We start from the raw sequence: 26,522 nt of genomic DNA on the forward strand, positions 1-26,522 counted from the left end.
TTTCCCAACTGTGAGATATAAATATTGTACTTTCACTGTGTGCACAGCCAAAACAAACACTAAGGTTATATATAGAAACATAACTTATCCAACAGTTAGAGCTGAACGCAGTGTGGAATACTTTCATCAAACAGTGTAGCACAAACCACTGTGATATATTTTTAATTATAGGCTTGCTCTGATCTATAAATGCCAAAGGAAAAGGAACGTAAAGAGCTCTTATAGGGGATTATCGTAAAGGCTCATTTAAAAAAATCCTCAAGAAATCCCATTTTCAAGTCCAATCAGGCTCAACAGTTTCAGAAAGATGTAAAAGAACTCCTACCTTAGATGCCAAAACAACATCTGTCCTATCCTCCTGTTAGCAAGCGCTCTCTCTAGCAGAAATCTGGAGAGAGCGCAGTCAAGAAAAGGTTCGTATTTCAGGACTTGGACAAGTTGAAGAAGATACTGAGAGAGCTCTTCATCACTAGAAGGAGGTACATAAAAGCACTCAGTAACGGAGTAACCAGATTAGTGACGTTACAGACAGTCAGACGCATGAGACAAATACAGCGATGAAAGATTTGTTTCACAGAGTGTCCCCCATTAGCAAGTGTCAAACAGAGAAGGACAATAATACGCAACTCAGTGTATGTTACTCCTCCCACAGGTCCTTAAGGCCCTCAGACCCACAAGTAAAAATCTCATGTTCTGTTACGGGCTTCCACAAGATCAAGACCTCAGCCTGGGTGCTGGGTTAATTGTCTGGGACATTAATTATTTCAAATCATTTTAGGATGGGCTTCAGCTCCCTTCGACCATTCAGCCTCCCACCGAGGAGACGGACCTTCAAAACCATAGACAGAACCTGGTAAAACCCAGCAGATAGCATGGTGGGCACGGACAAGAACTGGGAATGCCTGTGGGTCCCTATCAGAGTCACTCGGCTCACAGAGCAGGGGGTGAGGAGCATTCCCACCACTGAAAGCAACTCAGTTAACCTGTCTTTAAAAGTCCCTGCCTGTCAGCTAACAGGTGCTAATTCATTAAGAGACACGTACAAAGCGATCCACTTAGCCAAACTGTTTTGTTTGGGGGTTTCTGTTCGGCTGTTGTTTTTTTTTTTTTTAAATTTAAATACCACCAACATGAAGGTTTTTAGAGGCTAAGGAGAAGTACACAATCCCTGAGAAACCCATGTCCAAATCACTCCTGCTTCAGAAGGGCAAATTTACATATTTATATTTATATATGAACATATATATGCAGCTATATGCACACATATTTACATATTCTGCCACAGTTCACACCTTGGAATAACATCCATGCTAACTGACTCCTTCAAATAACATCCTGACAAAAATAATTTCCATAGTTTTCTTCAAAATCCTGCATTCCCCTCCCCCACCAAAGTCCATCTCTCACTTAACCACACTACTCTAAAACAAAGTGAATGTCCCTTGACTTTTTACATTACAGCACCTTTTCTCTTATAAAAGGCCATTTCTGCCTAAGATGGAAGGAAAAGAATTTCAATTGTCGATCACTTGAAGACTTCAGAGATACAAAGACTGAATTCTTTCATCGTCTCTATCTTACTCTGAAACAATCCAGTAGCTTGGTAAAAACTTCCAATTATCCTGTGTTGTATATATTTTTGCCTACTTTTTTTAGGATCACATTTAGGTTACAAATTTATAGGATCACCTTTAGGTTACAGTTTTCACCAGCTGCCTTCAATAGGCTTTTTCAGGAAGCTGAAAATTGATTTCTGATCCTCAACAGTTCTGCTTCAGAGCCAGAACTAAGGATTCTGGAAATAATTGCAGATGTAACAATTCAGTACTATTAGGATCACCCAGCAACTAAATTGCTTGTTTGCATTTGAAAGAAGTCAAAATATTCTTTTTTTTTTTTAACCCCAAAAGTCTAGCCTTGACCATTAAAAAAAGATTAATCATTAAACTATTCAGCGCAGAGAATTTAGAATTCAAGGACAGGAAATCCAGTAATGCTGCAAATGGTAGCGTTACACAAATCTTGCCCTAGGTTACAGTGAAGAGCAAAATTCCATGCGATAACGAAAGGACTGCATAGCAAAGGCTACTGTGAAGAACAGACAAATCAGTAATTCTCTGGGGTTTTTCTTGTTTGCTATTGCTATGAAACGATGCGGCCAATACGTGGCACTGCACGGAGGTGGCTGCAAGGCAGTTTTTGTAGTATTTGACTTCTGTGCTCTGTCCCTTTGTTATTAGCGTGTCCTCTGCACTGTCTTGCTCTCCCTGTGGTCTGCAAAAGGGTGCACACGCAGCAAAAAACACAAAGGGGCACCAGTGTTCTCCCAGCAGCGTGGGCAACAATGGATGCTGAACACAAGATATCAGAGTAAGGTTTTATTTGGCTACCACGTGTTATCTAGAAACTGGACTGCTTTGTTTGGCCATCAATTGATGGCACGCAGCGTGTTTAAACACTTCCTCTTTCCTCTTTGGGTCCTTTTTTTTCCTGTAGCCAAACAGAACACAGCTTTTCACCCCAGAAACCCCTGAGATGATACAACATACTCACCTCATTTGCCTTAAACAGCCCACTGCGTATTCTCTCACGTACTGGTCCGGGTAATTGAAATCCAGCAGTTCTAACGCTTCTCTAGGCAGCAGCTTGGGCCATATCTGCAGGAGAGCCTGCAGCTGGTTGAAAGAGACAACTATTAGCTTACAGGGAAAGTAACCCTTTGAGAAGAGAGATGGGTATAATCACCCATAAAAGCACTAACAGGAGGAGACTACAGACTGGTCTGGAAGAAAAGAGAACTAGCAAGCAGGCCCACTTTTCGTTCTCACTCTTTAAAATGACCCAGGTTTTCTATATTTGCACCCAGTCTCACAGCATCTGAAGAGCTGTTTCTTCACACACAGACCAAACAAAGATGAAGCAACATCAGATGTGTATGGCTTGGACAGAGTTCCAGTAAGATTTCGATTATGCTTTTAAATATTTTTATAAATATACACGTATTTTTATAACGGTAATAGTTTTCAGTATTAAAAATAAGTTGTTATTGAGAGAGATCTTTACCAAAAATACTTCTCCACCTCAGCTGATGGAGCCTTTTCCTTACTAATGAGTCAGGTTAGTTATGAAAAAACATTCCCAGTTCCGAAGACAATGATATGCAGGAAAAAATTACAGAAAACCCTAGTGTATTATTTTGGTCTACTAAGAAGAAAAACATCTAGAGGTCTCAACCTAAAGTAGCTTTATTAGCTTTCAATGAATCTCCCTGCTGAGGGTATATTTTAATGTAGGTACAGGGCTGTATGACCAAAACGGCACATCACTACTTGAAATAAGCAGGCTCGAAGGCATGCAGTGTCTCAACAGCACGGTATTGTTCCTCTCTGTGGGAACAAGGCGTAACTCATGATAAAAATACCCTTTCCTACAAATTAGGAGGGGGAGGGATTGTTCTGTTTTTTAACGATGGCTAATTCTGCCTAGAGAATAAGTTTTGCCTGTGAATTCCACTAACAATTTCTGCCCCCCCATTACGCTGCTGGACGAGGAGGTTCTGACAGCAGTGAGAACAGAAACCTTCACAACTCCTTCAGTTCAACTATTCTACTAAAATATTGCAACTCAATGAGAGTTTGGGTGAAATCGATGTGGTAAATGATACCAGAAAGCTTTAGTCCACTGTACGTAACCGTAGGAATCACTGAACCAATAGATTAAAGATGCTCTACAAATGTAATATTCTGTTTCTAAAAAAGCCTTACTACTTTTGAGCTGCTTTAATAGAAACAGGAGTACAATAATTTATTTCATTTTTCTTATAAATAGCTGTCTCTTTGCTAGTTTGGGTTTTTTGGGTTTTGTGTGTGTTACAATTTTTGCCTTAAGTGTCAAGACTTTTACTGGAATGCTTACAGCTAATAGGCATTAGTAAAAATGCAATGATTGCTGCATGCATGTCATAGCAGGACAAATATTGCAACATACAGCTAGTATTTATGTATATATTATTTCATTTTCATGAGGGGTAAATGATGAGTCCTGATAATTTGGAATTAGTAAAATTCATGAGTCCGCCTTTCCCTACCTGAAAAGGTAACTGGGAATACTCACTGTCTGTGCGTTACAGAAATACTTGGCATATCTAAGGATAAGGCCGCATTTTTCACATAGACCATTCTTGCTGCCAAAACTAATATTAAAATATAAACCACACTATTGTCTATACATAAGCAAATATAAACACTACATTCCTTCCACCAAATACGCAGTAACAAGCAAGATGACTACATACTTTCAGCCATCTGTTTAAATAAAATGCTTTTTACATATTTTTTAATATTCCTAAATTTAAAGGACTTTGAGCTGTCAGCTAATATCCATACCCCAAATAACCCCCCAAGCCCCTACTACCACAGGCCACATTTCAAAGGCCCTAGTGAGCAATCAGAGTGTGTTTTCCTTCCCATTTCTTAATGACTCAACAAATACCTTTCTACAGTTTGTATTTCCAGATAACAATAAATTCAGAAGCACATAATGGAATTACTAAGGAGCAAAGGATCCTCGCATGGGAAAGAATACAAGAGAAACCAACTGAGCAAGGAACGTGTGGGTTCTACCTCTAGCGTACATTTATGTAGTGTTCATGGCACGGACAATGAGCTGGAATGAAATTCCAGTTATTGTTATAAGTTCATAGAACATACACCTCTAGCTGGTAGGAAGGATGTAATAAAAAATAAACTATGCTGCAGGCAAACTGAGGTCCTGATTGACTGGATAATCACAAAAGTCATACAGTGAATAGATGGAAGCCAAATTTTCATGGAGTGGTTTCTTTTACTTCCAAGAACACCTAACTTGTAACAGGCAAAGTTCAGAACACTGAGCTGGAATAAGAATTTGGGGGTTGTTTTTGTTTTTTAAGATAATAGTTCTTCCTTACACGTCCAGGCCACAGAGAGTATACAATGAACTGTGGTTTACACCATATTACCATTTCAACACGTCTGGGCTTGAGGAAAAAAGCCCTCACGAATCCTGAATTCACTCCAGCATTTTTCCCCACCATTTTTCCCCACCAGCACTGTCTTTTTCCCTTACCTGAGCAACATCTTCAAGTTTGTTCCATTTTAAAGAGAGCAGCAGTTTGGGCAATGATTGTGGAAAATTTTCCCGACAGTCATATCGCAAAGTCCAAATAAGATCCATTTCATTTTCACAGAGTTGAGATAAAGGATCTCTTTCCATTATTTCTTTTAGAACAACATAAAACTTCTTACCACCTCGACCCTAGAAAGTGAGAAACATATAATGTTTTGATATATTCACTAAGATGCTTAGATTTTAGCTCAAATACCAGAAATCCTACAGCTGGAAGAACATCAAGCAAAACTTATGGAACACAGAGGAATGACTACTATGCCTTCCTTTCAGATTTCCTAAGCTGTAAAAACTGTAAAGGAATAGATTAAAAAATCCAGCGTAGAGAAGTTTCTGAAAAAAACAACAAAACTTTAGAGTTAATGACACTAGATGGCAATATTTCTATTTTCCAATTCTGGCACGGAGAATGTTTCCTTTAGGATGCAAATACTTTCTCCTTTTGCTTTTCAAGTGAGGAAATTCAGACAGATTTTTTTTTTTTAATTAAAAGCCAAAAAATACTTTTCCAACAATAACTAAAGGGAAGTATATTTGCAAAGTACTCAAACACTTTTTTGTCCTCTAATCCAGACTAGTCTTTTCCAGATATTTTATTCCATTTTATACACTTCAAGTCTCTGAAACATTAACCTTAGTGCTGATTCTGTACATCAGTTTTTATGAATGACTCTTCACCCTGGCTCAGTTAATGCCTTCTGTCCCCAGCCGTGCCCACAAGGGCAGAAATCAAAGCATGATATCGGCAACAATAGTATTACTTAAATTAACGGGAGACAAAAGCAACTGATGCTTTTTGGTAAGAAGGCAGTAGCTGAAGGGAAAAATATAGTTTCAATATTTCTGTACCAAAGTAAGGGAACAGTTCTGATAATAAGGTGGTTCTTGTATCCAAAACTGTCAGTCTTTCAACTTACAAGGCACAACACTGTCCAGCTGGCACGACGGTAAGATTTCCAGTTATTTGTACACCAAATTGTTTGCACCCGAAGTCACAGAGTTTTCACTTTTCCTAAGCTCTTCAGGCACTTGATGTTGTAATTGGCCTATTTCCAATTAACTGTTTTATTCTTACGTAAAACACAGTTAATACTGTTGATCCAACTTTCACCATCTTAAATAGATATGTTCTGTATTTTTACACACAATACAAAGAAAATGCCTTCAGATATTGATGATCTTTCCAAAATTTGCCCTCATGTCAGAGCAACCCAGTTCCTCAAGAAGAGCATATAATCACATTTCACGATCACCTTAGAAATCGATGACCAGTTTGGAAGGAGCTTATTTGGAAACATCTGACAATCAAGAAAATCATCATACTTGATAGAACAGCTCTTTTCCAGCAATATTTTATGCAGCCCAGACATCTTTTACAGATCCAGGTCTAATGTAAATCTTCGCTGTGTTCCAAATCCATAGAGTACGTGAAGCAATTGTGCGTTTTAATGAAAAAAAACCAGCCAAATAATTCAAAATATACTGGAAAAAAGTAGATACGTACCTGAATTTTAAGGCAGCTCGAAGAGAATTACATAATAAAAGAGTGAGCAGAACTGTCACTATTTCAGTAGTTGACTCATTTCTAGATTGATGCAGAAGACAAAAACCACATCCCCCCCAAAAAATTAATTTTAAAATAGCCTTCAGCAGATGCTTACCGCCATTGCAGCATTGTCACTGCTTCTTGCAATCTCAGCTGCCTTCTCAAGTATCTGCAAAAAAGATGTTTTTAAACACATCAGATTTCCAAACAAATCTGACTGCACTGAAATAACGCTCAACTCCAAGTTACTTTGCCTTCTCTTTTTTTTTTTTCCTGCCTTTTGAACATTCTACTAATTTTTTGAAGTTCATGTAATAAATCACAATGGATAGTTAAATAGAGAAGTAAATACAATCCTCCAAATGCTATTCTGCACACTGGTGCAACCAGCGGAGACGTGTTGGGATGGTGACTGCCTCAGCTACTCAGACAGCTGAGCGGGTCAGGTAGGGGTATCTGCAGCCGAAAGATGCTGCTGCTCACAAGAACAATTCATAAAGCGAAATATGAGTTAAGCAAGAAGACTATGGAACTACACCATCTCCCTTCCCCCGGAAGCCTGCTGCTGCCATCGCCCAGGAATTCACCACCAACCCCAGGCACAGATTCAGCAAGACCTGTGCTGTCTTTATCAGGAATACAAGAAACAACAACAGACTACAATACTCAGAGCATAAATACCCAGCAGCTAAAATCCTTAAAAAGGTATACCAACTTGTTTTATTCCTTTCTCCGTATGAAATATATATTAATATGATGGACTATATCTACTTGGCTACAATGCTTCTTTACCTACTGTGCATGAAAACACGCACCAACTCCTCCACACAGTCCTAATTCTACATTTGAATTAGAATTCCAGCCCAGCTCTGTTCGGCGGACCCACGAGTCCCTTGGTGTGCCGGCAGCACCGATCCTTCACCAGACCAACACACAGCTCCTGCATTACACAACAGTTTCTTTGCCAGCTGCCAAAGCATATTTGCTCACTTGGCCCCAAATACTGTGCGCTGCCAGCGGGGATTGATGCTACGATCAAAAAGATTAATCTATTTTTGCACATTACATTTCTTCAAATAAAGATCTGGCATCCGATTCTCCATTTTCTTGGCAGAAACAAGCAATGACACTGGGAAAATCTGAAGCAGGGATACACCAAGCAAGTCCTATCTAGACAACCTGGAAGAACAGATTCGCAGTGGGCGTAGTTCAAGCAGCTGCAATGTTTCTCCTGATTCAGCAGCACCTTTAGCAGGAGAATCTTTCTGAGATTGGGTCTCTTACCCTCTTTTCCAAGGGAGGCATTTCAGTATACGCACAGAAATGGAATGAATTATCAAAAAGTTCAGAGCTCCAATTTTCCCAGTGAAGCTACAAAACAGTTTCTTAACTCTCGGGAACTGCAAGTAGCAAAAAAATAATAACTACTAAAAATAAGCACATGTTCTAGCATTTCCTCAAAGCTGAATGCTTTCACTTAATTTTTCACTACCAGCTCCGCAATCACTTTATAAAGATGCTCTGGGATTTTTCTCTATGGAGGCACAGGATTTCTCAGGAACAATTCAAGAAGAGAAGGAAAAAAAAAACAGCAGCCAAATGACAGTTACAAGGGATGGTGAAGACCACTTTAATGTCCATACAGCAGGGAACTTACTCTGTAAAACCTTTTGGCTATATCCACTACAGCATTTTAACAGATTGTAAACTTGGTATCCCAGGTACAAACAGAAGGAACAATAGAGCTAAAAGAACTAGGCACTCACTTGAGAAACATATTTTTACCAAATATGCCCATAAGAGGCACATAAACACAGCTTCTTTTTTCTTTAGAAATTAAATATGCAGTGTAATTAGAAAAAAAAAAACCTTAAAGCATTACAAACAAACCAATAACAAAACTGACTAAAATATCTCCAGTATGAAGAGTAAACTGGTCAACCATAATTAGGAACACAATTAGGCAGTACTAGTTTAGCTCTTAAGACATTTCCAATGCTGTTTTAACAGAAGAATTCTTCTGTTTTAACAGAAGGAGGAAAAACATCATTGATATTGGAAAATGAATTCACTTCTGACCCTCACAGGCTATATACAGAGTATCTTTCAAAATTTACATCTTCAAAATACTACCTGAAGGCCCTGAAGTCAGCGCACGGGCGCTTGCACACTGTAGCAGTTTACAAACCTGCGGTACGTGAACTAGAAGGCAGGAATGGGGGATTCGGTGGAAAAGGCAGTGCTGGAAGAAATAGCTACTTACACATCAGCATTCACGACTACTCTCTATGTCATACCTTACCTTATCAAAGGGAGGGTAATTAACAGGCTGTTTGGAATATTCTTGGAATCTAATGTGCAAAGCTGTTGCGTTTTCAGTGTATGGGTTAGTCTGGACGGTTCCCATTGGATTCAACATTTCTTCAAGCTCATCTGAAACATTAGACAGAACAATCCATGTTATAGGCCAGGCATGCATTAAAATTAAAAGCCATGACAGACAAAGACGCAACAAGACACAAAGGCAAGAAGCATGTTTTACAGCATGACACTTCTATACAACACCCTGCATTCCCATAGTAGCATAAACTACTCGTACCTCTGACGTTCACAAACGTTGGATTATCACCCAACAAGAACCTGAAGGGAAGGAAGTTGAGATATCCCTATACTGAACCAAATCTCAGCAGGAAAAAACCCAGTATACACACCGCCCGCAGACCAAATAGCAGAGAGTTTTAAGCCAGGTTCTTTCAGGACTACAGCCAAATCGATACAGGGTTTCTCAGGGTGGAATCAAGAGTGGGATGGAGATTTCAGACACACTTGCTAGTCCAGCTGAATGTCAGGGAAGAAGATTTAAAAACAATTCTAATCCCCATTTTTGCTGATGCAAACACTGTCCCATACAGTATGTAGTTTAGGATGCGTAGCACAGGGAACCAGACGAAACATAAATGGCATCTTAAACCCAGGTAACACTAGATATAGACACGCATCTATGGGGATGTGATTTTCCCTCTGTAACAGACAGAACTTTTGGGATACTATTTCTAAGCAGAGTCTTGCTCTTCCTCCTTCAAGATCCACAATACTGTCAGGAAAGAGATTAACATTTTTTATATATATACCCACATAAAAAATACAGGTAGTAAAGAGATTATGACAGGACAGTAAATGCAATGCACTACAGTATTTATACAGAATTTACAGTAAATGTAAATTCTACTATTTGACACTACTCCTCCTCCTCTTCTTCTCAGCCTTCCAAGTGTTTGAAGTTCCAATCTCAGAAGTTAAACTTTACCAGGAAACGATGACCAGCTGTGCAGTACCAGTTCTCCGCTCTTCAACTGTCCTTTATAATCAAACACCATGGTATTTACCCAGGCCACAGGATAATGCTGTTAAAGGAAAGAATTTTCACATGGAAACTAAGATACCAGTGAACATTATTATGCAGCAAGCACTACAATATAAGCAAAACAGAGAATACAAGCCTAGATGCTAATTGTTTTGTCTTTTCTCAATCACAGCTGCTTCAGAGCTCAGAACAAAGCTGACCTTTTAAAATACAATGCTTTAAACAGCTATTTGCCCACAAGACCAAAATTTCTGGGTCTTTTTTCAATGTCTGAGAAGTATGAAAGGTATTCCATATCAAGATGTGCAGTTCTTAATACACATGCTCCTTTTAATTTCCCTCTGCATTCTTGAAGACTAAAATGAGGACAACAGAAGATTTCATAGAATCATTAGGTTGGAAAAGACCTTTGAGATCATCAACTCCAACCGTATTTCTCAGCAGTCATCTAAACAAAATTCAAAGGTTCCCTGAAGAAAGACAAATGAAATAGTTACCACTTTTCCTGCTTTCCTAATGGTTTGGTATTTGGAAGGATTCATTGCCTTGGTGGACTTTTTAGTTTTCATCTTATCCATGACAGCATAGACGGCAAAGCAGAGCCTTGCCATTCTTGGTAGATCGCAGACATTTATTTCAAACTCCAGTACTTCATTCCAAACGTGGTCGCTTCTCCCAGAAATTTCTGTGCTTACAACAGTTTTACAAAGGAGTTCTGTACCATGGAAAAGACCAGCCCTAACATGAACCTGCAAAAAAGAAAGGAGAAAATTAACGCATGCTACGGAATCTACAAAATTCTCCACAGAATATGATACAGAACACACAAATATGCATTCCATCAATATGTCTATCTTAAAATAAATTTGAATTTTGAGGTTTTAAAACGAACCAAATAATTCTTGAGAACAAATTCTTTTTATTTTTCTCTTCAGGTTCCTGGCCAAATCAAAATATATTTTTTTAAAACAATGTTGGCTACCGATTTTCTCGGTACTGATTTAATTTTACTACAACACATGACTAATAATAGTAACAACTCATCTAGAAACAAATACAATATATGGATATACAAATCCTTTTAACAACATGCCTAACACAGAAAGAAATCATAGGAAACAAACAACTAAGCAGAATGAGAAATGTAAGACTAATTTTCTAAATACAAATTCAAATCTCTAATTTGTGCAATTAGAAGCAATCTGTGCTTCTAATTGAGAAGCTTTGGGTTTTTCAGCTTAAGAAAAAAAATAATTTTTTACTTAAACTGTTCATAGAGGGAATGAAACACTGCTGACCCCGACATCAGAATCACCTGTAATAACAACATACATAATTCCCAGGAATTCTGTTTTGTTTTTACCACTCAGAAACTAACAAACTCAGATGGCTTGACCAATAAAAATAAGGGACAGGAAAGGAAAAGGACAAGAAGAGAAAGAAGCTGGAGTTATTGGCAGTGGAATTTAAACACATTACAGGCCACTGCTAAAATGTGGCTCATGTCTGCATTTCACATGAATAACATGTACACAAAAACCAGCATGTTTCCATGTATCCATGCTCTTAGACGTTTTTATTAAGAGTGACCAGGAGGTCTTTATTTTTTTGCCTGAGCAAACAAAGAAAGAAATATGTCTGCTTCTTTCAGGTGACCTTCCAAAATACCAGCGTTTTTAACATGCACACACACAAAAACGGAGAGAGAAAACCCCACAAATTTAATCCTTTAGTCAACACCAAAAAGAAGTTCTCATTGTCATAGTTAAATGAGTAAAACGTGAACTGATGTTTCAGATTCCCGTGCTCCTCCACCAACCTTCCCAACACTCCCTTTAAGCTATCACATTATTTCCAAACACTCCAAGGGAAGGCAGAGATGTTTACAAATTGCTACAGGTTATGGATAAAAATCAAATCACCTTTGAATTCCCAACTCCCATAAAGAACATCCGTTCCGATTTCGATTTCTCTTTTCTGACTACACCAACTACTGCTCAGTACAGAGTTCTCCAGTCGTAAACTAGCTCAGATAAACCAGCCACTGGCAAACCGTCATATCTAAATGAAGTGATGCCGGAGAGTGAATCTGCCTTCAGCCCAGAATAAAAACTTGAGCCAGTTTTGGCATGCACAGCTTCACCACTGTGAGTTAAGAACAGCAGCAGGAACAGCTGTGAAATGGTCAAACGCAAGACATCTTCAGGAAGACAAACTACACGTTTGTGTACATACCTATGTGTAATAATATATGTAGATACACACGTACAAACAAAATCCTTGTTGATTACATTTACAGGGATTTTTTTATTTCTCTGTCATTGAAGATGGCAGCCTCAGTAATCCCTTTTCGAAGGCTATATGGCTGATGTCAGAGAACTGACTGAAAACTGTCCGTTCATAACCTTCTTGGAATAATTTACCAGATGACCCCTCATTAATTCCTTTGGAGATTCAGTGTATGTTCAACTGAATTCATAATCAAGCTCCTTTGCTGATTTAAAGATACTTTGTGGAAATAATATTACATCTAATGTATTACCTGTTTGTGCTTTAACACAGCAAATATTCTGACACCTCTTTCTTTTTTAACCAGTGTTTAAATTCGCATAAGCATGATTTTGAATATTGTTCTTTCACTTGTATCATCTAACGACTTTATGTCACCACACTTCCCTGACTTTTCCTTTACTTTATTACTATAAAAAGCGGAATCGATCAAGTACAATTTGACAGTAAAGCACTGTGTTCCTGGAACACGTTGCTATTTTGCTTGCTTTTTGGATTTCCAATCCTGTTAGTGTAAGGGATTGGATACTAATTTTATTCTTTCCATTCTGACACTCCCCTCTCACCAGTGGAATGGTGCAGCCAGAGAGCAAGAGAAAAAGAAAAGCAATTTTGAAAGTCAGGTATTTGGAAAACTGGGTGTTAGACAGCTGAATGAAGTTGCTTGTGCTCTAGGTGAAAATACTCAATCCAGCTCACATTAGTGGAGCACTATCCATCTGACAAATGTTTTGTTTTCACTACAAACACTGCATTTATCAACCCAGTTAGTGGTTTCAGCAAAATGGATGAATATTGGCTTGATCCAAAGCACAGTGAAACTAAAACAACAATGGCAGTGAATTAAACAGCCTTGGAATCAGGACTAGGAAACAAATACGTTCTCAATAGTGGCATTTCCAAAGCAGTGTAGATAGACAACGCAGGGAAACATTCACAAGCGTGCAAGGTGGCTGCATGCATTCTTCTTGGGTAACTACATGACTTTAAATTTTTCAAGACTAAAAAGCAGTCCGAATACTAAATAATATTTAGATAACATTCACAGGCACCGATACCAAGAGGACTGTCAATTCTTGCTGTTTCTCCTCAAGCTTAGAGTCCATGTCTTTCCTTTTTCCTCTAAAAGTATACTGAAACTAACCCAAACTCACTTTTTGAAAGCATGAAAGAAAAAAAACAAAAACCAAACCACAAACCCTAAGTTTGATAGCTACGTTGTGTCTGGAATCCACCCTCACTTTTACCTTGTTTTCTTTTAAAAACTTCCAGCATCTACAGCATGTGGAGTTCAGAATCATCTGGTTTTGCAGACACCCCTTTCCACAGTCACAGGAGCTCAGGCAGTAGCACTAACTCTGGCTCCCTTAGCTATGCAGCACTAGGTAGTGCTGCTCATGTACAAGCAGGTTGTAATAATAGTTTTGGGTAAAAAAAAAATACCTGGAGTATCCTGAATAAAGCATCAGAACAGCAAAACTCCAATGGCTAATTGAATTTCTTCCTAATCTACATGATTGACAATGTAATTTATTGATTGTCTTGTAAGGTCCTAAAATAGTTGTGTGATATATTCCCATGTGCTAACAACCTGCGGTCTGTAGAACAGGCAGTAGCCCAGCCGTGGACATTTCTGCAGGAAGTGATACTACAGCTTATTTTTGTGTTCAACATGTTTAGAAAATAAAACACAGATTGTACAGAAGCAGTCAGTCCGTGTCTGACACACAGAGTAGATTCTGGACTACAAACATAGTTGATGTTCCATTGAAAATATTTTAATATTTAACCTACTGTCAGACATTTATGACAGTTTAATATGCGTAAGCTTATTTCAAACCAATACAAAGACCTTTCTGATAGTCTTAAAAAACCCAAGCACCTATGAACATTCATGTCGTACCGTCCATGATCACTAATAATGTTCTAATGCACATATCCAACCTTAGACAAAAAGCAATACTTTAGCAAAAAAAACCCCAAGATTTTAACCAATACTACCAATATAACTGGGAATAGCTAAAAAAGCTTACGCTTTTGTTGAATTGAAATTGTATGATTTTGAATTCACTAAACATTGAAAATCATTAGAGTGACAAACAGAATGTCTTCTGATACCAGGCACAGTTACTTACTTTGGCATTTTCTTCTGTATTTAGTTTATTACCCTTTAATAGAATAATCTTGAAAGGGTTGGAAATATCCCATACGCTCTGAGAAGGGAAACAAAGGTACAAGTTCATTCTTAATCAAGACCTATTCTATAAGCTAAGTGTTTTAATCACAAGTCATAAATACAAACTAGAGAACATGCCTTTTTAAAAATATAGATTTGAAGTCTTAAAAAATAAATTGGCTATCGTGAATATAAGAGCATTCAAGATGCCCCAAAGGAAAAGGAGTTACAAAAAACACTCAGCTGAAAGGGGCTGAGGGTAAGAAAATACATGGAGTACTACTTGCTGTACTACAATTCAGAATAACCCTTCAAATTTATTGCTCGTGTTGAATATGCAGAGTGTGTGACAGAGCAAAGCCTGTCCCCATTTCTTAGAATGACTGTACGTAAATTAAAACTGTGCTGTACGGCTATAATTTAGCAATAAGGGAAGCGCCCTATTAGAAGAAAAGTTAGGTGTACGCTGTGGCAAAAGTTGCCATCATTGAGGGGCAAACACCATGCAAGATATGTGGGTTACTGCGAGCGATCACAGACCACCACTGCCCAAACCAGCAGAGCCTGCACATCGCGTTGAAGTTGGAGAATCCAGGCTCTCTGGAATAACTTCTCCAGTCGCTGGTAACAGATTATTACCTTCTCTTCTGTGTTGTGATTAAAACTAGAAACAATAATAATGGAAAGGAGACGGTGGGGGGAGGAGGAGGGTGCATCAAGTGAAGGAAGGCAAGAGGTTTCCAAAAAGCCTCAAGATCTGCTCTTTCTTATGTAACCCTGCTCACAAACAACAAGAGGCTCTAAGCAGACCCAGGTGACCTTCACTGGAAAACAGCACAAATCCCAGGCATAAGTGATTTATATTCCACAAGTCACTGTTCTTTTTGGGTATTAGACATCCTCTTATCAACTTACAGTTGTTGTTCTTGTTTTTTTTGGTGGCAGAGGAAGAGGAAGGTTGGATGATTTTCGGTTTATGGCAGCTTCTACAGCAATCATCTCCTGCTCACACATTTTCTTTATGGTACAACACTCAATAAGAGTCAGCTGAGGAAGAGTCCTGTTCATCACACAGTTGCGTATATACTAAAAGGCCATGGAAAACACTTGTTATCAGCTAGCAGACTATTTCTATGGTACAGAGGAACAAATAATACATTACAAAGATACAAATAAAATGTTGCACATGCGTTTTAGGGTTGGAGAGGGCTACAGACATGAGTAGGAAGCATATTACCGTTCAGCATAGCTGACCATCCAATGGCACTGGAAACAAGGTCACACTTTGGCCAAGACACTAGAGAACTGTTATGTTACGTTCCAATGAGCTTTATGTACCTGAAACTGAATTAATGGGTGATCACCAAAAACATATTCTAGCCTTCCGCTAACTTGTAGGACGTAGTCAGCAGGATCAACCTCCTCATCTTCTCTTCCATGGATAGTCAAACGTTTTCGGATTGCCAGCTCATTCAGCTTGATGGGGTTCATGTTAGGAGACACCTGAAAACTAAAAACATCCTAACAAAACACAAACAGGAATAGTGAATGCCAAACTTGTTAGACACACGAAGCTTAAATCAGAGCACACAGAATAAAAAAGCTAGAAATACTTAACTGTTAAAGCCAATCTATTTTAAGACTCACAGTTAATCTCTACATCTTCAGTGCAAGCAGAGCAAGAGCCATCCTAAAAGCTGCAAAATGGTCAATTCCCAAACCTTCATAGTATCAGAAATACTTCTAAGAACAAGGAACTTTATTTATTGATTCATCAGTGACAGAAGGATTTCTAGATCAGGCTACTGATCTACAACAGAAGCTTCGTAGTTTAGGATGTGAATGAGGGAGTCTCTGAATCACTAACATATTTCAAGATATGTAGCAGTACTAGGTGTGTTAATTTTTCTTCTTTCTGGCCACTGGAAAATTATCCTCTTTCGAGGCACCGCTGTACTCAGAAGAAAAACAAAGCTTCACTAAAGCAGAGGAAACTGTTAATGTGATTAATGTACAAACACAGCATCTTATTTGAGGCGTGCAGAAAAGGGGTAGCAGTCAATAGCTGCAGCATTCTGAATACAAGATAAAGACTGCATTTTCAAAGGAAACTATTAAATGTTTAGAGGCTATCGACATATTTCCAAATTACCTCTAATTCTGATGTGTTCTAAAAAGGTAAAAGATAAGAAGTTACTTTCGCTTTCAAATTATTAAAAAAAACAGGTTTAAATTCATTTAAAGTTCCTAATATAAAAGGTCTTCTGTGACCATCACTTAATGCTCTGCACACTCTTATTTGCAAAAGTTGATTCTGCGAGTTCTAGGGTTTTGTTTTGATTTTTTATTTACGCACACACACTCCTGAAGATGTGTAAAGCATTGTAACAGCAGTTACTTACAAATCTGAAACGTCGTTTGGCTTACATTCTTTTGACTTCTGCTTTTTTTATACAGAAGTTTACTGGTAAGAAGCCAAGCTGCCCCACTGGAAAATATCTAACTCTGTAAAAGCAGGCAAAATGACTTCTGTGTGTTGCTGGTTTCTGCATGGTTCACAACAGCTTCCCCCTTTCAGAAAGCTCCTAAACTGTGAAGGCTTTCTTCGACTATCGTAACTGCTAGTGGGTAGACAGGGAAGGACACATTTTTTCCCTAGGAAGCTGGTGCTCTACGACAGCTGCTTTTTTCCATACTTACTGTAGGACTCCATATGTTAAGCCACAGAAATGGGAGTCAATCTCTTTCTCTCACTCCAGACTCAGTTAGGGAGCTTTTACAGCTCTCCCACACATTCCAGGCAAAAAATACTTTAATATTCCTTTCTGTCAATATTGCAGCATTCCTACCGAAAGAACACAACAGTCCCCATACCTTTTGATTTAACTCTCCTGAGATGATTCTAGTACTCAGTGAAAGTGGTGAAGCCTGAAACAGAGTTTACTGCTCTAAAAAGCAGCTCAGATTTGAACAGTTAACAGCCCTGAAGGTCAGAAACCGGCAGCAGAAGCATTCGAAACATGTGAAATGTCAGCAGCCCAAGCTATTACAGCGGCAGGCAAACACATTCTGCATCAGCATGAACTTCTGCACCGCTTTTGTCCTGTTATCACATGCATGTATATACACAATATTTTATTCAGAAGCTGACAAACACAGATACTCTCACTCTTGGACAACTACAAGTCCTCTGCTAAGCCAAAGAGAAATTAGGAATTAGGTTTTGTCATAAAAATGCCTATACAACCAACCAACATCAGCTAGTGTTACTAGTGATCAAATTTAGTGTTTCCAGAGTCAGGCTACCATTATGGATTTTGAAGTTTTTAAGTTAAAAAGATAGTATCAGAAATAATATTGTTTTGTAAATAAGAGCTGAATCATTAGAAAATCAGTACCTAACACCTGGGTCAAAATGGACACCAAATACAGCTGATATACTTTGACTTTAGATGTTCAGTTCACAACTGTAGGTTCACGTCCTCACCTTCTTTCAGGTGCCAAGGATCCTGACGAAAGAACTGGCATTTTAAAGCCAATGCCACTATGTCAGTATTCAACTTCATTTACACCTTTGATCAATCACAGGATAATTCAGATCAGGATCAAGAACAGTAGATGAAATGTAAAGAACAACCATTCCTACCTGGCAGTTATCAAAATGAACAGCCACTACGAGATTTCCTCCATAGAGCTTATCTTGGAAGCTCTCTGGGATAACAGGTTCCTGTTCTGGTGGGTAAGTGTGCTTTAACCAGTCCATCCAGGAGAGACCCACAAGCGAACGAATCTTCTCCTCACTGATTCTCCGCATTTTAGCTCGGAAGTCATTCACTTCAGGATCTTGTAAGGCATCGAACTCATGGAGACCTGAAAGAATCCAAGCAAGCAGAAGGATACATACGTGTACATTTACTGCCCGTCTATTTACCATCCCACTCAAACCTTTACATTAAGGTTACGTTAACTGCTTTTCTTCAGATATCCCATCCAAAATGGGTGCTCAAAAGTCAGTTGGGTTCTACCTTACCCTGTACATCAGTGGACTTCCTAAGTTACCTGCACAATTTCCATGCAACCTGGAATGAGAGTTTAGTTTAACAGCAAGAGTCAATGCTTCTCTTAGGCACTATGAAATGGAAAAGCCAGTCTCATCCTCAATTTAGGACAGTTTGGAAAGTTCTAAGTCTTTCCTCACAGGAGCAAATGCAAAGAGAGCACAGCAAATGCCTCCTAAAGACCACAGAGGGGAAGAAGTGTTTGCAAACTTATTTTTTTTAATCCCACAGAAAGATGACATCATCTGTTTTGTTTAAAGCCAAAACTGAAGGACAGTAAATTTATTCTTGAATTTCCATTGTGATTAAAGCCTTTCACTCAAGTCAAAATGACAGGACTGAAACTTCAACCAATCCCAGACCAGTGGAGCTCCTTTTCCAAAATCCATAAAGAGGGAATAAACAATGGAGAGTCCCCACAGCTGCGATTCGTCTGTACTTCGAGAGGCACAGCACCTGCAAGCATCTATTTGTCTCTTTTCTCCAGAACTTTGAAGGACATGGTACACACTCCACAGAGTGCTGAACCCCTGAGAACACCACCGGAGGTTTAGCGGCGGACACAGGAACACACCAAGGTCCAGAACAGCGGCTGTAGATCCTGCACAACTATAACAAGCAAAATATTCCACTTAAAAATGTGAAGCTCTGAATTTGTCTGAATAGTTAAACTGGCGAACTGCTTCCATTGTTGGGGTTAACAAACAGGCAGACAGTGCACTGCTGAAATCTAAACAAAACCTGCAGTCTCAGAAAAGCACTAACAATGGCTCATTGTTCAGAAACAAGAGGTATGACCTCACACCACCCTGCCGATCTGGGTTGAATAACCAAGCAGAAGAGATTTAAAAGCTGAAAATTCTGAAATAACATCAAGAACGAGTTACTGTGAAACCTTTAAAAATAGCTTTTCATTGTTTGCTGAAAAATCAGTGGCACAATTGAGAGCAAAAACAAGAATCACATTGTTAACCAACTCAGAAACCACATGTAACACCACCATAATAATTTCTAGCTCCTTCTCTGTACCCAGGTTGTTGTTAGGTTATTTACGATAACAATTCTCAGGGATTATGCTTTCCTTAACCTAGCAATAGTACTAGATAAGGGAAAAATCTACAATAAGATAAAATTTGCTCCTAACTGATGTAGTAATATGATATAGAGCAGAAATACACTACATAAAGCAGCTGTCAACAACTCTCAAATGTTTCACCTCAAGTATTTCAGTTCTTTTAAACCAGACCAGTATTAGTGTGAGAAAGGGAAATGCTATCAGGGAAACACTGAAGTTTTAATTTATTTTATTTATTTTCTCCACTGTCCCCTGCCACATTAAGACCCTCACACAAAACAAAATTTACTCTCATTTTCCAGAACAATTAAATGTAATTACCTTTGCCTATAAGGACGCCTATTTTGGAATCCAACTTTTCTCCTGGATCGCAATTCCTTGTCACTAGTTTAAGGACAGGAAGAAAGGGCCTAACATCACAGAGCCTCCGCGATTCATCCTCTAGCTCTTCATGGACAGCAGTCTGATTCACGCAGGAGAACATGTAGGAGTCAATCTCCATGAGGAGATGAAAGAGCGGATAGGCATGTGCCTGCTTCCATAATAGCTGCAAAGAAAATAAATACATGAAGTAAAACAAAACAAGAAAGCTTGGACATGTCTTATGGCACTGAAGGTGACACTGATTTCCATTTATGTTCCCCAAAGAACATGAGAATAACATGTTGGCTAACTTGGGTCATTTTTATCCCTGTATATCGTTATGTGTTTACTCTGGCAGCCCTAAACCTCATGTGGACAGTGTTCTGGGACTGGTGCATTGCTGTCCTGTTTGCAGTACGCCTGTGGGGCCGCAGCTGTCACTGCAGGCACACAGCACACACAGATCTGGGAGGCAGACGTTCTTCACTCTGACCAGCGAACCATCAACTCTCCTCCATCCATTCCTAGAGCTTCCTAGCAAAACCCTTCTCCCTCAAGACACATCTATACTTTCTTTCTCCAGTAATTCTTGTAATACATAGACAAGAAGTTCCAACTATAGAACTCTTGAATAAAAAATTCTCAGTTGTCTGGGTAAGATTTAAGTAATCAGTAAACTGCTGGCAAGCCACTAAGGCAGCAAGCTGCCCACAAAACACTGAACAACACTGTCCTGAACCAAATACTCAAGCAGCAAATCACACCTTGAGAAGCATAAATGTACCAAATATGTAAAATAAACCAAAACCTCAGCAGAGACCAAAATTGGAAATAAAAAGAGCTCTCCCAACCTAAATACTATTCAAACCTATCTGTGAGAATGTTTTTGCCTTCATTTTTGAAGTTTACACTTTATGTCTTTGTTTCTGAAGCTGCAAGATCAATAATGCCACAGCAAAACCCATTACTCAAACAACTGAAGCCCTTCTGCCAAACTGAAGGTGTATGGTTGGACTCGATCCAGTGGGTCCCTTCCAAATAGTGATTCTATGATTCTATTTCATAGATTTGTACAAGCAGTCTGCCTTGAAAAATGTAATCCAGTATATCCTGCCTAATTGAGTGAGAGCTGGATCCAGCAGCTACCTTTGGTGTAGAGCAAAAATTCCAGCTTCATAGGGAACAAAAAACCTCAACCTATTATTGCCCCTGTTCTTCTCCAGTAGCTAACTGTGTCAATTAAAAATCCACACCTCTTTTTCCCATCCTGAGCTGTCTAACTTCAGTTTCCAGCAACTGGTACTTACTACAGCCCTTCATGACTGTCAAACGTTGCAAGCCACAAAGCCCCTGACGCTGACATCCACTGAACATCTCTCACCACCCAAAGGACTGGCCTAGTAGAATTATGAAGCCTCCAGGAATGAAAGACTCTTCATTCCTCAAGTGATTGGCTATATTCCTTCTTTTCTCTTATTGTAATCTTAACAGTTTCACACACAAGACAAACTCCTTATGTTTGCTCTCAAGTCCTCTATTTATACATCCAAGGGTCCACAAATTAGGGCTTGTCCCAGAAACGCGAAGGGAGCAAAGCCACTAATCCAGGATGCTGCCAAAGTCTTCCATTGGGTTTTGCTTTTAAATACAGCGATTTCCATGAAAGAGCCCATGGTCAGGATCAACATCCCATTTCTTTGAAAAGCAGACCAGTATCAGCCGTGCCTGGTTATGGCATGCTAAGTTTCAGTGTATCACACCACCAAGAGAAGCAGACAGCCGAGTCCAAGTCCCTCACTGTTGTCACTGATACACTTGTTTTTTACATTCTTTATCAGCTGAAATCACTATTCCATTACCTTACCCACCAACTAACCTGCAGTTGCCAGGTTACGCTTTTACTAAAACAAACAACATTTTTCCAGTCAGAATTATTTCAAGTATTTCAGTATAACACAAAGCTTATTTCTTGGATCACTTCAACTTCTAGTGGCACTCCGAATTCTTCTAAAATACAAAGTCGTCCACTGCATAAAAAATACACTTCAGTGTCTAGAAAGTTTCGAATTAGGAGTACAATAAAAGCTACTGCTGACAGAAAGAAATGAATTTCTATAAACAAATCAGTACTGTCAGACTGAATAGGAATGAAAAACAACATCCTTATTTGCCAGGCAATGCAACAGAATAAGAAATCCCACTTCTTTATTTTCTTTCAGAAGTTTGTTGTGTTTAAGGAGCAGATTACTTGGTGGTGTCATTCACCCACAAATTAATTCCACAGTAACTTGTCTGTATGCCCTCACATGGCCATTATCAGATGAAAGGTCAGGAGATTACTCCTTAATATCTGGGGCTGCTCCCTTACACACTCCCCTAACCTAAACAATTCTGTGATTCATTACAAACATAAGTTAACTTCTAAGTTAATTGCTTGCTTGGTACTACCTGTTTAATATGAGATATGGTGGCATCTCGAGGGACATCCAGGTTGATGTAGATTCCAGTGGGCAACAGGAAGTCCACAGATACCGAGCCATCAGCACCGATCTGTGAATCCACTGCCCAGATGTCAAGGCTGTCTGTCACGGCAGGAGGCATTATGGAATCTCAATAATATCATAACCACATGGCCTAAGGGAGAAACGAAAAAAAAAAAAAAAAAATCAATATACTTAACCTTCTATAACGAGACACACATTTTAAAGCTTTTGGAAAGTTTACATAAGCCTGCTCGTACAGCTCAGTTTGCAAGTCTGGGGTCTCAAATGCCAGTTACTGCAAATACATAAGCATAGTTTTACTCATTAATTCCATTTAGTATAATAAAACCACCTGGCTGGTAAAGCACTATCACTGAAATGTTTATGTCACTAAGACAAAGTAATAAGAGAAAAAACTAATTAGAGGTTAGCTAAAATAATGTTAGAAATTCCTTTTAGATTTTCTCTAAAACTACTTACCTGCACAAAACTCAAGCAAGGCACACTGCTTGGACAAAGCACAGCAAAGCTTAATGCGAAACCACAGGATCGATGTCAGAATTTTGTTTCTGCAAATTTCCTGTCAGTTTTCCACAAATGTGGCCAGAGTGACATATTCAGCTTGAAAAGTCAGTATTAATAGCAGGAAAATAATCTTTAGCTCTTTTAAAAAGTGACATTTATCTCCATTTGATTTCACCCTTAAAGAAAGATCACCTCCTATAAACTCAGCCCACTGTACAAACTGTACCCGCTGCAAGGCAGGGGGAACCTTTTGAGACATCTAATTCAACTCATTATGCTGCCTTCCCAATTACTTGTCCATCCTATTTCAAGACATTTTTATTTACTCTTAATGCTACCACGAGGTTTTCTTATCTTCCAAGTCTTACCTTTTGATCACCACTCTCTAAAGATGCATTTTCCCTTCAATCCCTATTCACAGAACTATTGGCTTTCCTCTTCATCCGGACAATGCTCTTCAGCTTTTAAAAGGATGGGAAGTGTCCTAAAACACTCCTGTAAAGCACTTCTCCATTGAAGACTGGTTACCCCTACACCTTTCTAATTCTTGTTGGACATCACAAGACGTGGGAAATCACTATCTGTACAAAAATAAGCCAGAATGTGCAACTCCACTACTATTACAGTTTTCCACTACTTTCATCACATCTTCCCTTCCCTTCTAGATCCCTTCCTTGCTCTGAAATCAGGCCTGCCTGCTTAACTGAAGGCATTCTGCCTATTACAGCGCCAGCAGAAAAAGTAGGATATAACCAATACACCAGGATGCTGTTCTTCATACATCACAGAGCACGTTCAAACTCACCCACAAAAACAAAATCATCACAACAGCTTTCTGAAATCCAGTCGCTACCACTGACCACGTTGCCAAAGTCTGCTTGATAAACTGTATTCTCTGATTTAAGACACTAAGCAAAACCCATTATCAAAAGATAACCCTTTCTGCAGGTGCTACACGTACAAAGGTATCCCTAGATACACTACAGGAGTGTTTACATTGGCCATGTCATTGAATTACAGATAATTACCACGCTGTGCAAACTGTCCAAATGCATGTGCATTTAGGAATACAGCTCTTCAATCCCAAAGCACTTAATTTTCCCCACAACAAGCAACCAGGAAATCTTTTTATATCGCACTCTAGTTGAACCAACCAACTCCAGGAGATCAACTACATCACAACAAAGGTGCTTCACTCCCCTCCCTCTCCAGCTTATCCTTTTTTCTTTATAGAACAGCTTAATTTGGGAGAAGTCACACCATCAGCTAATAACTACAAACTTCATGATATGCAGGAGTTAACACTTCATTTATAGTGAATTAAAGTTGTTTGATGCTCATAATTGACAGAAATTCAACTCTTAAAAACTGGTAGGCTTTTAGACCAACCATCCTGTTGTCATACACATGATTGCCTTTACCTTACAACAGAGATGCAAAAGCGCTATTTCAGAAAGTCTCCTTCTAATCCCTTGTTTGACACTACCACCCTGCCATGAAATAAACAGGCAAACAAGCATGGATGTGCCTATGATGAATAACAGAATATGCCAGCTGCATAAAAATCAGCTACTACAGAAGCGTTTCATTGACAAACAAGCTATTAATATTTTATACATATCGTAAAGGGCTGCTCGGTGCTGACTTTCACTGATTATCATTGTTGAACAAATATTTCATTGAAATCACCGCTCTACAATACTCACAGCTCAGCTCTGCCTCATCCCTCCGTACTGGTTTCTATCTCTTCAGTTATTGTAAATATATATAATTGCTCACCTGACATTCGGGCAAAACGCCGGAGAGGAAAGCCTCCAGCAGAGAAAGAGGGTTAGTGGAAAACATCAAAATCTCCTGAAGCTTACCAGACACTGGTGGAACAGCAAGCCCCACGCCCGTGTGGAGCCCCGCAAGGCACCCACAGCAGCTATCGGGTACCTCGGCTGTGCTACTGCGAGCTCACCACTTCAAAGCTGCTGTAAGAGATGAGACACCACACCTCAGTCACACCTCTAACTGCCACGTAAATCCACCGAGTAACGAGACCCAAGTCAAAACCTTTCCACTCAGCCCCAGCAATGCTGTAAGGGCCCCCACAAGGGCGGCTTCTGCCGACGCATGTTGTTACCACACTGAACACGTTGATCACGTAGTATTTTGCTTCTACTAGACAAAACACTGTAGAACGTTCATTAAAGACAAATAGGAAACGTCCAACCCAGCCTTGAACACCTCCAGGGATGGGGCATCCATGACCTTTCTGGACAACCTGTGCCAGTTACATACCCTACAGCCTAGACACCACAACGCCCAGAGTTATAAAGTTCTGCTAAGACACTTGTTTATAATTCCAGACTTCCAACACAGACATTAGAATCTTTTAAAATCCCATTTCCATTTTCAATTACAAAGGGAACAGCGGTCATCAGACCAATCCGAGCACGCTGAGAAGCTATTTTCGCTTTCAAGCACTTACTTAGGATTGCCTTCCTCAAGGAAGCAGGTTAGCGTCTCTTAGAGTCAGCACCCAGTTTCCACCAGCAGCTGACATCTCAGGGCCAAGGAGAGAACAAGTTACTGAGAATAACACCAACTGGCAGCGTAAGAGGGCTGTGAGAATGAGTCATGGGCCGGCCCGTAGAATGGGGGGGCTCTAGCGACTAGCTCACAACGCCCCATCTAGTCACCAAAACAACGGCAGAAAGCTGTCTGGATTGGGAGAAGGAACACCATAGAGAGAAATTAAACAACTTCCAGTTCAAGGGAAAAAACAACAATCAGAATAATATGAAGCTATTTCAGGCTGTTAACCTCATAGCTGTTCTTGCTTACTGTCACAGGAAAACCCAACTTCTCATACAGAATAGGGAAGTCACTAAACCAGTACTTAGTCCCGGCTACTCGAGTATCTAATCAATGATTATTTGAATTTAATGGCAGCAAAGCCCAACATGAAACGCTTTTCTAAATCACAGGTATGTAGTGACGATAGACAGCATTCTATCGTCTACACCTTCCCATGCAAAGAGTAAACTTCTTCTAAGCTTTGACTTACGCGTTTCAGATTCATACAGATGTATATATACACACACATCCCATCTCAAAACCGTATTTTAACACACCTGCAGTTCTGAAAGCTCTACTTACACTGATGGAAAGGAATGGAACAGCTGCAGAACAGAAAAAAAGAAAATTCAACTCTCATCTTTGCATTTACTTACTTAATGTGCACAAAGGAGAAGCCCTATAAGAAGATTTCTCAAACCAAGACAACTGCCTGCGATTTTTCTGTCCGTACACCTGTACATCTGCTATGAGCACCAAGCATTCAGACTGAAGTGGTGCAGCTATCACTACAAGCTGTCAAGATTGAGGTTGTAAGCCTTCACGCTGTGCTGTAACACGATATCCGTACCATACAACAAGGGAAGCTGTGCAATATGATGCTGTGCTCACTGACAGCAAGAGGGAAATGCC

The 26,522-nt window shown here is 39.3% G+C and overlaps 1 protein-coding gene across 2 annotated transcripts in view; it reads right to left on the bottom strand.

Moving 5' to 3' along the window:
- Nucleotides 1-26,522, bottom strand: part of PIK3CB (phosphatidylinositol-4,5-bisphosphate 3-kinase catalytic subunit beta) — a 95,955-nt gene that overhangs the window by 16,944 nt on the left and 52,489 nt on the right. For both annotated transcript variants that reach the window (XM_054074613.1, XM_054074614.1), the window contains 13 exons: nt 22,486-22,671; nt 19,996-20,221; nt 18,188-18,411; nt 15,880-16,062; nt 15,457-15,627; nt 14,501-14,578; nt 10,574-10,825; nt 10,020-10,116; nt 9,015-9,145; nt 6,828-6,881; nt 5,107-5,295; nt 2,554-2,675; nt 326-469 (listed from right to left, as the gene is read on the bottom strand). In XM_054074613.1, the coding sequence (XP_053930588.1) occupies nt 326-469; nt 2,554-2,675; nt 5,107-5,295; nt 6,828-6,881; nt 9,015-9,145; nt 10,020-10,116; nt 10,574-10,825; nt 14,501-14,578; nt 15,457-15,627; nt 15,880-16,062; nt 18,188-18,411; nt 19,996-20,221; nt 22,486-22,638 (2,024 nt within the window). In that variant the 5' untranslated portion in view covers nt 22,639-22,671. The remainder of the gene's footprint in view (nt 1-325; nt 470-2,553; nt 2,676-5,106; nt 5,296-6,827; nt 6,882-9,014; nt 9,146-10,019; nt 10,117-10,573; nt 10,826-14,500; nt 14,579-15,456; nt 15,628-15,879; nt 16,063-18,187; nt 18,412-19,995; nt 20,222-22,485; nt 22,672-26,522) is intronic.

The sequence above is a fragment of the Cuculus canorus genome, chromosome 9 (assembly GCF_017976375.1).
Source record: "Cuculus canorus isolate bCucCan1 chromosome 9, bCucCan1.pri, whole genome shotgun sequence".
NCBI lineage: Eukaryota > Metazoa > Chordata > Aves > Cuculiformes > Cuculidae > Cuculus > Cuculus canorus.